The sequence below is a fragment of the Sciurus carolinensis genome, chromosome 2 (genome assembly GCF_902686445.1).
Source record: "Sciurus carolinensis chromosome 2, mSciCar1.2, whole genome shotgun sequence".
Classification (NCBI taxonomy): Eukaryota; Metazoa; Chordata; class Mammalia; order Rodentia; family Sciuridae; genus Sciurus; species Sciurus carolinensis.
Window position 1 is genome coordinate 170,201,599 of NC_062214.1, and position 13,356 is coordinate 170,214,954.

The window sequence follows — 13,356 nt, forward strand, 5'->3', positions numbered from 1 at the left end:
TTGAGCACTTGCCTAGCCTATGTGTGGCCTTCGGCTCAATCCCCACATCTCAAGAGAAGAAAAATTATAATAAATTATAATAAAGAATAATTATAATATAATTTTTATTATAAAAATTATAAAAATTATAATAAAGAAAAATTATAATAAATAAATTATAATAAAAATTATAATAAAGTTTCTCCTTCCTTCCTCCCTTTCTCCCTCTCTTCTTTTCTTCTCCTTCCCTTTTTTCTTTTCTCCCTCCCTCCAGCCTTTACTTCCTCTAATGTTTATTTAATTGTCACTAACTTTTCTGTAATTTTTTTGCTTTCTAAGAAAAATGATCCTTATATATGTTTTAATTTTAATATCTGTATAAGACTTGCCATAGAGGTGAAATGACTTGGTAGAAGTATTTCTAAATGTTGGTCCTGCTGATACTTCTAGACCTTGGGGTTCAGTCAGTTCATTTGTTTTACTGAAGCAAGTTTATTAACTATATAACAAAATAACACTTACTTTGTATTAGGGACTTCCCAGGCCAGTACATACATTGAGGGGAAAAAAAAGAAAACATGGTCACAGCATTGGCACCCTTTGGCTTTAGTAAATGGCACCCATATGACGGAGATAGAAGCCGATCTCTTTGCTCACAGTAGAAGTCAGTCATTGCAAAAAGACCTTCCATGTATTTGTAGGCATAGTGGTTTGCTTGTGAACAGTCTTCTGGCATGTGAGTATTTTTAAACACAGAAGCCCAAAGATTTTATGAAGACTCTTCTTGTTTCTGGAAGTCATTAACGAAAATATCAGTACATAATGCCACTGAATCAGATGTAAAAATGAGTCATTCTTTCCTCATCTGCTTTGACTTTAAAGTTTTAAAGTTAGCCTTTGTCTTTCTGTGGTACAGGATGCAGTGATGTGCATTTCTGGTCTTGACTTCTAAACTGAAAATGCTCCCAGCCTTTGTGGTCCCTATCCAGGCATGTATTATCTCATGAAGGGAAGAACCCAGTAGTTACTGAGTTGTTCACCCATTGCCCATAATTTTAAAACAAAGAAAAACCAAAACACTTTCTGTCAAATGAGATAGTAAGTAATAGGAAAATGATGATTTTTATATGTTATTTGAAATCATTTATAAATGAAAGGGGGAAAAAAGATCCTCACTAAATGAATAGACTGCAAATACCCACAGTAGCGCCTTCTTCTGTTACAAGTAAGATGCTGTTATGTTTGGCTTCCCTGCCCCCCATCTGTCTTCCCTCCATCAGTTGGCAGATGTCACAGATTTTACTTCCTGGCAGTGCTTCCTTTGAATTTCCTTTTCCCTGCTAATCCTATATCATGCCTTCTTTGCCGTTACCTGAAGACTTTTTTAACTTCCTAACTATATTCCCTGCCTCCAGTTTCTTCCTCTCATATCTCATTTGTCAGTTTAGTTTCTGAAATTGTACATTGTTTCCCCCATTTGAATGCATCCTGCGGTCACACAGGAGAGTGACTAGATGCAAGTCCCTCAGTCGGCCTCAGGTCTTCTGCTCAGGGTCCTGGGCTCCCCCCAGCACACAGCTCCGTCATACTCCTCCCTTGTCCTTTCTGGTCCAGCTATAGCAATCGCGCTTTCTTCTCCACCCTGGTTTTTCCTGTCTCTGTACCTTTGCTCATCTTATCTGATGTTTTCTTTTGGTAGAAATTGTTCCTTTTTTCTACCACCCCTTTCTAATGCCATCCCTTCCTCCGGGGCCTTCCATTAGGCCCTGAGCCACTCCGGTGCCGGTGTCTGCCTCTGGACTCTTAGGACTTGGTCTCCTTGTATTTCTCTTGGTAAACCCCTCTCTCCCTGGTTGCACTTGTGTATCTCTCACCTCTTGTGTATCTTCACACTGCTCACTTCCCTTTACAGGTACTCCTGTCAGCTTGCTGATTGCAGCACAATATCGTACAGCCTACACATTTAATGGGTATTTGTTTAGTTTGGTGCATTTCTCAAGCCATCAAACAGTATTTAAATTACGTTAACAACTTAGCCACGCGAAAAATTTTGGAAATTAAGAGCACTTTAGGCTTCGTGTCTGGTTAACTTTGCTCCAGCAAATCATTATTATGTAAAGAGATGTCTTTGCTTGAGTTTTTATGTCATAATGATAGAAGGTATTTTAAGAAATAAGGGAAAACATAATTTCCAGTGCTGTGCTGCTGTACTGTAATCATTGTCCTGTTATAGCAGCATTTGGAGATATAAGAGTTTATGCTTGTCAACAAGGCATTAAGAAATTTAAAACTTTATCCTGGCACTTACCTTTTCTAATTGAAAAGGTGTAACTTTCAGATTCTGTGCATTCATTCTTCAGCTGTCTCTCTGGGATATCGCCTCCTCAATTTCTTTGTTAGTGTGCTTAGTGGCATTGGATAGCCATATACAAACCTTGCTCTTCCTGACTCTTTAAGGGGATGTTTTACTTGTCACTTAAGTAAATATCCTTGGAATATTTTATTATGGATTCCTGTGAACTTGTGTGGGTCTTTTGAAAGTATCGACCTCGTTGCTAATATATAAAGTATGTTATATCACTCCTCACGCTTTTATCCTCACTGGTTTTACCAACCAAAAGTCATTCCCAGCTCCGTAAGGAGCCTGCAAGCCAGGCCTCCGGAGCATGTGACCTGTCTAGCCATTTCATGCCCCTGGAGAGGCCTCACCATGGCACCTGTCTCTCTTTCAGCTCATGACACTGAGAGGTTCTGTCTTGGAAGATGCTATTCCCTCAACAGCAAAGCACTCGACAGCTAGAGGGCTGCCTCTGAAAGAGGTTCTGGAGCACGTGATCCCGGAGCTCAACGTCCAGTGCCTGCGGTTGGCCTTCAACACTCCCAAAGTCACAGAGCAGCTCATGAAACTGGATGAACAAGGGGTGAGTGACTTTCAGAGGAGCACACCCTTGCTGCTCCGGTTTCCTGCTAGGCTTCCAGAATATAGGCCTTAGTGTTCCTTTTTTGGTGGAGAAAAGTGATACCATTTATTTATTAAGAGGGGTACTCATTTTCTTTTTTCTTAACTCCCCAAACATTTGTCCTCTGATGAAATTCTCAATGCCAGAACTGAAACTATGTTTTTAAATTATGTTCTTTATGTTCAGCTTTCTTGATACTCTTCCATACATGCAGTAGATTTTTCAAATATCTGGGAATAAGTCTTAGCAGTAATAGTAGTAACAATAAGCATAGTGATGTTATTACATTAATAATAATTAGTGCAGTAATAATGATAACTAACACTAATGAGCATATTCATCAGGCTCTAAGTACCATAAGTGTTATACCATTTAATCTCCCCACCTCAAGAGAATGTGCTGTTATTATCCCATTTCAGAGATAAGAAATCTGGGGTACAGAGAGATTACATAGTAAATCAAATTTCACACAGTTAATAAGTTGTGGCACCAGGGATCAAACAGTCATCTATCTCAGAACCTGTGTCACTGTATCACTCCATTCTTAAAAACTTAGATTTTAAAACTGTTAGTAACACCAAAAATAAATTTTAGCCATGATTATATTATAAACATGAAATTTTAAAATTTGGGGCCTAATCAAAACCATAAACTTAAAAATGCCTATGATTTACTCCCTTAATACTTCACTTTCCAAAATGTAGAAATATTTTGGTCAAGAGGCTAATGCATAATAGGATAATCCATATAAAGGTTGCAGAAGGGAAGAAGAGTTAACATCTGAAACTGTCTCTAACCAGAGAATGTTATCCACATTCTGCTTGGAGTAATTTGAACATATGGGCTAATTTTGTAGATATTGTGCTTGCATAATCTTACTTTAACTTCTTTTAGCACGTCAGCCATATTGCACCCTAGCAATGGGTAAAAGTAGTTTTAACATTACACTTAAAAAATTCCTGAAAAAAGTGAAAGCGGTTTAGGTAATGTCATTTTCTGAAAACATCTGATGGTATTCCCTTAATCTTATAAATTCTAAGTTTATTAAAACAAATAAGAATTAAAAAAATCAGTTTTGAGGTATATTTTTTCTTTTAATCAAACAATAAAAACATAAAATGAACTAATAGTTGGATGTAACTTTTCTAATTCTTGCTTTTTCTATCCATTTTGCTTTTCATAATGTGCAAACTTTGTCTATTCAACATTTGTATTTAAAGACTGCTGAGAGTATCCAGGTGTATAACATGTAAGTTGAAGCACTTTGTGTTTCAGAAGGTAACTAATGCATACACTTGCTATTTTGAAGGCTGTTTTCCAGTAGATATTCTGGGCATTTAATCTAATAAAGAAGGAGCAGGAAAATTATGATTAGGTTCAATTTTATTGATTGAGTCATTACAACGACTTTGCTTATCATATAGAATAAATCCACTTAGGCATTGGTAATATAGCCATATATTTAGCATCCTAACTTTATATTAGGACAGAATATTTTATATAAAGAAGGTGTTTATTATCATTTCCCCTTGTTTTAAACATATTAAATAAAATCCTCCAATTGTAGATATTTCATTGATATCTGGCACATTTTCGTCCTCTGTTAATGATTGCAAAGTGTTGGACTGCAGATGGTGCTAATCTGTGATGAACATTTCTTGCTCCCTTCCATGCAGGGAAGATAAGAGCACTAGAATGAGATCAACCCAAAGTTAAATTTATTTGATTCATAAATTGGCCATTATTCTGTAATCATGGCCTTCCTATCTTGAAGATATTAAAATATCCCTTTCTTCATAAATTATTAATGACAATATAGTTATTTTGTTCAATTAAAAATTAAAATTTGGCAATCAGGGATTTTTCTCTGATTTTATTTTGGAAAGAAGTGCCATAAATGTGTTATTCCATTGAGTAGGGTTTTAATATTAGGCAGCTTTTCCCTGGCAGTAGAATCTAGAAGTTTAAAGCATGCTGTCCTGTGAGCATCTCTGTGTCTGGACCAAAGGGCACCACTGCTTGGCCTCTGTCCTGTCTTCTCTGTCTCCATTCATAGCATTCAAAGCCAGGATTGTGCTGGTACACAGCAGATGACAGGCACACTTCAGCATAGCAGTCATTTTTTTCCATAGGAAATCTCATTAATGCCTTGGAACCATTTGGAGAAACTGATTATTTTGGTGCCTTTAGAAATGCAGATTTTAAAAAGAAATGCATGTAATGCGGTGGATAGGCATATGAATCATTGCAAAGCATTTTTATTTTCCATCTGTGTCATCATTTTTAAAAATCTTAAGCTTCATATATCCTCGTATTTAAAGTGATTCATAGTGTGATACCAGGAAACCAGATTCACCAAAAGGAATTTTTAAGTCTCCCTTTAAATTTAAAACAATTATTTCTACTCTTATTGAATGGCTTATAAAATTATGCTTGGAAAAAGAAAACAATTTGTTTGCTATATTGTGACATTTTTGCCTTTCAAATCCTTGGTGCTTGCTTTCTTTCTTTTTATCAGTATGAAAAGCTAAAATGAACAGAAGAAAAAATTAAAATTTTATCTGTAAAGTATACAAGAAAGCATTGCACAAAGATCTAATAATTTGTTTCTCTTTTGATTTGACAATGATATGCATGTGGGCTTGGAAGCAGACATTTCCTTGAATTCCAAAGAAATTGATTTTAGAAAATAAATACATGCTTTGTCGCTCATCCGGACGTTCACATTCTCCTTCCTGATGCCTTTCTGGGCCTTGCATTGTTATTGATGTCTATTTCTACTACTGTGTAAAAATGACAATGAGAAGATAAAACTAACTTGACAGTGTTTTCACACTGGCTAGAGTTGAGAACACTTGGGGCTTCAGAAAATTTGAATCAGCATTTAATTTCGTTTGCTCATCATGTTCTTAGATCTTCATTTGTTAGATAACTGAGAGCATCTGTCATGATAGAAGCAGATTAGATGAATATATGTTTCATTGTTACTGTGTTCCAATCACTTTACTGCCATCATCTGATTTAACCCTCACAGGAACCCTGAGTCTTCCATTCCAGTTACTGGCCTGTTCTACACTTGAGGGGTTTGGGTCTTACGAAGTTCTCAGCCAGTGATTTTTCCCTCTCATTTTTAGTGATCCTGAACACTGGGTCCAAATTCACATAATACCGCCTTTCATTTTTTTAAGATTTGAAAATTTTCCTTTGCTTTTTCGTTTTTTGGATTAGTTTGATCCTTAAAACTATATTGTGAAGTATTAAGGAATTCCAACATTAGTTGTACTTTGTTTTGTTGTTGTTTTGAATGCAGCATTAGGAATTGAAACCAGGGATGCTCTGCCACTGAGCGACATCCCCAGAACTTTTTCTCTTTTATTTTGAGACAGAGTCTTGCTAAGTTGTCGAAGCAGGTATTTGCAGGTATTTAATTATTCCTCCTGCTTCAACCTCCCAAATTGCTGGGATTACATGCATGTGTCACCACACCCGGCTTCAGCTTTTTAAATTACATGGCCAATTCTGTTATTTTTAAATTTGTCATATCATAACCATTTTTCTTCAGTAGTTATTTTAAAAACACCCATATCTCATCTACTCTACAAGGGGAGTTCTTACACCAACCCATACTTTTAAAGAGTTCACACATGTATAACAATACTGTGCTGGGCACATAAGTAGACATTCAAGAAACTTTAGCTTTTGTTGATAATTGTAAAGTAATAGCTTGTTAGTCACCCTTTACATGCATGAGCTCATTTAATCTTTATGAACTTCTTACAAGATAACATCTGTTATAGGTAACATATTATGCTTTTACAAGTAAGTGTGACCATTTCAGATTCAGTAAGTGCTTTTTAAGTACCACTCTGTGCAGATTGTTAAATACTACAGAGAATAAATAGCCTAGTAAGACACAGACCTTATACATGAAGGAGGCAAGGTCATAAATTACTTGTAACGGATGTCAGGGTTAATATAAGAGAACTGCAAACAGAGAGTAATGGAGGTGCAAGCCAACAGGGACGAGTCATGTCTGGTTCACAGAATCAGAATGAGATGCACCTTGAAAGGGAAGAAAATTTCATCAGGCCAGAGAAAAAACAGTATTGTTCCAGACTCAAAATAGTGAGAACAAAGTACAGAGGGACAAGAGCACAGAGTGCTCTCGTGGGGTGGGAAGCCCCCTGAGCTGGAGTGTGGGGCACATGTAAAAGAGTAGTAAAATAGGTAATTTCTTTTGAGCAGTGACTAAGCCAGATACTGTGGGAAGCAATTTACATTAATTATTTTAATTATTCCTCAGAAACCTTTAATGTAGATGCTCTTATTCCTGTTTTGCATACAAGTGCACTGAGGCACAAAGAGGCTGATCACAGTTGGGATCTGTGGAGGCGGATCTGGATTCCGGGCATGCGGGCTCCAGACCCCACATTCTCAACCAGTACACCCTTCAGCCTATCCTCCTTTCCCTCCCGTGTGCAGGGAAGGAGTGAAACAATAGCGCCAGGTCTAATTGCCACAGGCCTCAATGCCGAGTATTAAGTGTAACATGTTAGGCCAAATAAAACTGGAGTACGGCAGGCTTATAAATATTTAAAGCACATTTGCCAGTTTGCAGTAACAAAATTGGTAGGCCCGTTTTCATTAGGAAATGTCAGGTTTCATGAACGGGGAAGTGATTTTGCCTACATGAGTATCTCCATTGTATTTCTAGATGTTTATTAAAAATGTCCCACATGAAAATACCTGGTTGTTTTTAAGATACCCTATAAGTTACTGAAGTTAGAGTAAAAATAAAAGTAATCATATTTAATTTAGGTCTGTGATTTATATCAAGAATAGATATAAGGAAAAAAAGCAATGTTTATTCCATAATAAATAGTACTGATCTTTTGGTTAAGGACATGAATGAAGTTCACCACTGACTTAAACCCTATTCATTGCCAGATTGTAGTATTTTATTGTGAAGATAAATGAGTTTGACCAGCCATTTTCTTCTTTGATTTCCAGAACCCATTTTGAAAAATGACCCATAGGGGAAACAGTCTTTCCAAAACCAATTTTCTGTGAGTGACGCTTTAGTAGAACAATTGTCATTCTAGAGTTTAGATCTTCTTTTAGATTGTGATAGTAGCTAATGTGTCTTTAAAGGTCAGGTGGCTCCCAAATTGTTTCTAGACAACTCGTGGACCTGTAGGTGCATTCTGAGGAAGGAAATGTACCTGTCAGCCCTCAGGTCAGGGGGAGAAGGCAGGGGCAGCCACAGCTTTGTCCTGTCTGTTTAGAAGCTGGCCTGTCCCAGCACAAGCTGTGCTGGCCTATCCCTGTCCTTTTGACCCACCAAGGCTGAATTGGATGACTGGATGGACATGTCTCTCCAATGAGAAGATCCTGTGATTGGCTGACTGGTAGCGTCGGCATCTGGGAGACGTGGTGTGGAAAGACTGCAGTTTGCAGTGATGGAGAAGAGCAAGACGAAGAGGCACTTGCAGGAAGGACTCTGTGACTCATAGAATACAGAAAGTACAAATACTACAGAGTAACAGCAGGCTTTTCGGTCCTCTTTATTGTCAATTATGGATTTTTTTTTTTAAATGGAGCTTTAAAGTAAAAAGGTAAACTAGTTTCTTTCCTATAGGATTTGAGTGGGTAATATTTTCAAACCATTCAAAAATAGAAGTAGTTAAAACTATTTACTTTATGTTGAGGGGTCTCATTTCCACTCTTCCTGTTGCCCTTCACTCCTTCACAGTTACCGTTTTTATTGCTTTGTGTGTACAGCATTTCTATATTTTCTTATTCATGTACTACCAAATATGCATTCACAATTTTATTCCCTTATGCCAAATGTAAGCTGTTGTAGACACTTCCTTTTTACCTCAGTAATACACCTGGGGGATCTTTCCATGTGAGTACCTGGAAGGGTTGCCCGTTATTTTTACTTCTGCATAGTATTCCACTGTATTGCTGTACCATAGTGGATTTCATCAGTTTCTCTATCGATGGTCATTTGGGGTTGATTCCAATCTTTTTCTGTTACAAACAGTGCTACAACAAAGAGTCTTTTCCTACATAATTGAAATTCATTTTTTATCAATATCCCATACTAATTTTTTAATTTTGTGAGAAATTTTACACAACATATTGTTAGATAAGATTATTAGTATATATAGGCTGTTTCCTTTACATTATGCCAAAGACAAAAAATAGTTTAGAATATATCTATGCAAGTATATATAAATAATTTTTAAAAACTTTCCTACCCATATGTCATTTTTGTTAGTGATTTCCATCATGGGTAAAATTTTAACTAGCATTTTTTTCTATCAATAATTGAGTTTTTTCTAGACTCTGTCATTCTTTTTGGAGAACAATATGGCAACTTACCTTCAGGAAGTAGTTAAGAGAGTTATGTTTATGAAAACCAAGCCAAAGTGAGTGCTGTCAATGTGAATCATGAAGACTTAAAAACACATGTGATCCTACAATATGTACAATCAGAAAAATGAGAAATTACACTTCATTTATGTATGACTTATCAAAATGTATAAATGCATTCTACTGTCGTGTACAGCTAATTAGAAACAAATTTTTTAAATTAATTTTTAAAATGGCCAAAGTCTTTCTGTAATGGCAGAGTAGCTTATTGCAGACCAACCACCCCGAGAATGTCAAGAAAGAGTGGACAAATTATTTTCTTAAACTAAGTTAAGTCTTTGGCCTCTGGAAATAGGAAATATATATTTTTCCCTCTGTTCTTCCTGCTAAGTACAGCCAATAACGCTGGACATTATATAAAGAAAACATAAAAATAGTTTGAAAGGTGGATAGGATAGTTTGAAAGGCAGTCTGGCTGAGGACCTTGGGATCTGGGGAATGGCACAGTGCAAAGGTCTCTGGGGTTTTGTTTGCTTATATATCCCAGTTTATGAGCTTAAATAAGCCATCTGCCTAGAAATCCCCACCTCCAAAGCCTATTCCCTTTAGTCTAGGACAAAAAAAAAAAAAAAAAATCACTTAGGCAGAAAACTTGTGAACAGTCTCTCTACCCCAGCTGAATACCACAGAAACAGATAGGAGGTGCTCCAGCCTTGCCCTGCCCGAGCTCTGCTGAGGCATCGCCAGAGAAGCCTAGTGGGGAGCTGGCACTCTCCTCGCTGTGGAGTGGTAATGAGGAGCCCTCCCTGCTCCGCTCTCAGTGGTGCCAGAGGAGGCCTGGTGGAGAGTCAGGGCTGTGAGCACCCCAGTTACGAAGTCTCCTCAGAACCTCACTGCAGTGTCAGTGAAAAGCCACAGGGAGAGCAGTAAGCCTCACCCCTGCACTTCCAGCAGGGTGGTTCCAGTAGAGGCCTCTTAGGGAGCGGGAACTTCCACTCCTGCCTAGCAGTAAAAGTCCCTTTTCCTCACACGCCAGTGGAACTGACTTTGAACCCCACCTAGCATGTCCCCTTATCCCTATCAAAGTTGTAATAAAGGAGGCCTGCTAACAAAGAAGATTTAAATAAAGATCCTTGTCTCATAACATCTTATCCAATATGTACAGATTTAAATTGAAAATCACGAGTCATACCAATGAGGAAAACATTAATTGGAAAGAGCCAATACATGCCAACACCGAGACAACACAGATGTTAGAATTATCTAACAGTGCTTTTTACAGCCATCATAAAAATGCTTAAAAAGCAATTAAAAACGTGATTTTAAGAAATGAAAAAACATTCTTGGCAAAGAAATAGAAGATATTAAGCTGGACATGGTGGCACATGCCTGTAATCCCAATGGCTCTGGAGGCTGAGGTAGGAGGATCACAAGTTCAAAGCCAGCCTCAGCAATTTGGCAAGGCCCTAAGCAACTTAGTGAAACCCTGCCTCAAAATAAAATATTTAAAAAGGGGGAGGATGCTGGGAATGTGGCTCAGTGGTTAAGTGCCTCTGGGTTCAATCCCCAGTACCAAAAGAAAAAAAGAAATAGAAGACATCAGTAAGAAACAACTGGAAATGCTAGAACTGAAAATCACAGCAACCAAAATAAAAAGCTCAATAGGTAGGCGTAATAGCAAAATGGGAGATAGAGAAAAGAGTCTATGAACTTAAAGATAGAGCAGCAGAAATCACCCAATTTGAATAACAGAGAGTAGATGTAAAATAAAAATGGAGTCTCAGGATTTGTGGGACTGCAGCATATTTAATAATTGTGTCACTGGAGTCTTGAAAGACAAGGAGAAAGAAGGCAGGCTTTGAAAGAGTATTCAAAGAAGTAATAGCTAAAATCCTCCCAAATTGATAAAAGACCTAAATCTTCAGACTCAAGAAGCCAAACAAGATAAATTCAAAGAACTCTACAGCAAAATATATCATTGTTAGTCAATGTGGCATACGTTTGTTGAAAACATATTATGTACAAGGTACTGGGTTTATAAAGGTGAATAAAATATTGCCTCTGTTCTTAAGAACCTCAATGTCTAGTCCAGGAAAAATAAATGAGCAACAATCTGAGAATATATAAAATTTACTTAAGGACACATAGAAATATAATTAATGCTGCAGGGAGGTTGAATAATGGGTATCTAAACACAATTAGGGAAAGAAACAAGCTGTGGTGTTCTGTAGCACAGTGATTATAGTTTACAATAACCTAGTAACTTTTTTATGAAGATCTAGAAGAGGAGTGTGAAGCCTCCAAACATAAGGAAATGATAGGGAGATGGAGACACTAGTTACCCTGATTTGATTAATGTACACTGTGCATGTGTGTGAACTATCACACTGTATTCCATTAATATGTGCAATTAATTCATGCTCATCAAAATATAAAATAGAAACTTCCAGTCCAAAAAAGAAAAAAAAAAAAAAAAACCCAAAATATATCATGGTCAAATTTCTGAACACTAAAGACAAAGTCTTGAAAGAAGCAAAACAGAAATGACACCTTATTATAGGGGAAGAACAATTTTGAATAAGAGATTTTTCATCAGAAACCATGGAGGACAGAAGGAAATGGCATGGCATTTCTTAAATGCTGAAAGAAAAGAACTGTCAACCAAGAATTTTATGTTCAGGGAAAATATCCCTCAGGAATAAAGAGCAAATCAAGATGTCATCAGTGAAGGAAAACAAGAGAATTTGTTACCAGCAGACCTACCCTAAAAATACATATAAAAGAGGGATTTTAGAGTTTTAGGTAGGAGGAAAAAAATAATAAAGTATATGGATTAATACTTTTGCTGTTGAGTTCCCTGTATATTTTGGCATTTGAAGCAAAAACTATAACATTGTTGAAGGTGTTTATCAATGTGCATACAGAAGTTCAGACAATTACTTTATATATGGTAAAAGGTGAAAAGCCTAAAGGGAGGTAAAGTTGGTACACTTGTTATAATTGACACTTATAAACACTATTGATAAATCAAACTAGAATTCTAAAAAGTAGTCCATCCTCAAAAAAGATAAGGAAAATGAGCAACAAAATATCAGACTTAAGCTCTAACATGGCAATTCTTTAAATGCAAATGGTCTCAATATATCAATTAAAAGACAGATTTGCAGAGTAGGTTTAAAGTAAAACATTATCCAGTTATGTGAACTTCAGGTTACTTGAGTAAACTCACTTGAAATATAGAAGATTACATTTATATATTACATACATGCAAATCAAATGAAAGCCATAGTGGCTGTTAAATCAGATAAAATAGAATTCAGAGCAAAGAAAATTACCAGGGACAGGAAGGGAAATCGCATAATGATGAAGGGTTGTTCTACCAAAAAGACATAGCAATCCTAAATGTTTGTGAACCAAACAGCTATAAAATATATGAGGTAAAACCTGATAAGAGTAAAGAGAAAGAGATCCATAATTACATTGGTTTTAACAACCTTCTTTGAGCAATTAATAGAAGGGTAGATAAAAAATCAACAGGGATGTAGAACTCCACAACACTATCAACTAGTAGCATCTAATCAATGTAAAACACTCCTCATAATAGGAGAACACATTCTATTCAAGTCCAGATCCTGGGCTATAAAACAAATGCCAGCAAATTTTTAAAAAGTGAAATCCTAAAAATAGGTCATCTCTTAAAGTGGATTGAAACTAGAAATAATAGACAATAACACAAATATCTCCAGAAAAAGCCTTAGGGAATTTAAAATTTTACATTAAAGGAACATGAAAATATATCAAAATTTGGCCAAGAATGGAAGTTTGTAATACTACATGCTGCATAAAGAAAGATGAAAAGTCTCAACTACCAGGTGCAGTGGAGCATGCCTGTAATCCCAGTGACTCAGGGTGCTGAAGCAGGAGGATTGCAAGTCAGGGCCAATCTCAGCACTTTAGCAAGACCCTGGCTTAAAATAAAAAAGGAAAAGATCTAGGGTTGTGCTCAGTGATAGAGTACTTGCCTAATGAGGTTCTGTGC

At 36.7% G+C, this 13,356-nt stretch overlaps 1 protein-coding gene across 1 annotated transcript in view; it reads left to right on the forward strand.

Annotated features, from left to right (window-relative positions):
* The window catches only part of Sipa1l1 (signal induced proliferation associated 1 like 1), a 367,944-nt gene that overhangs the window by 255,145 nt on the left and 99,443 nt on the right, over positions 1–13,356 (forward strand). The window contains 1 exon segment of the mRNA XM_047538302.1: positions 2,712–2,900. Coding sequence (XP_047394258.1) covers positions 2,712–2,900 — 189 coding nt within the window.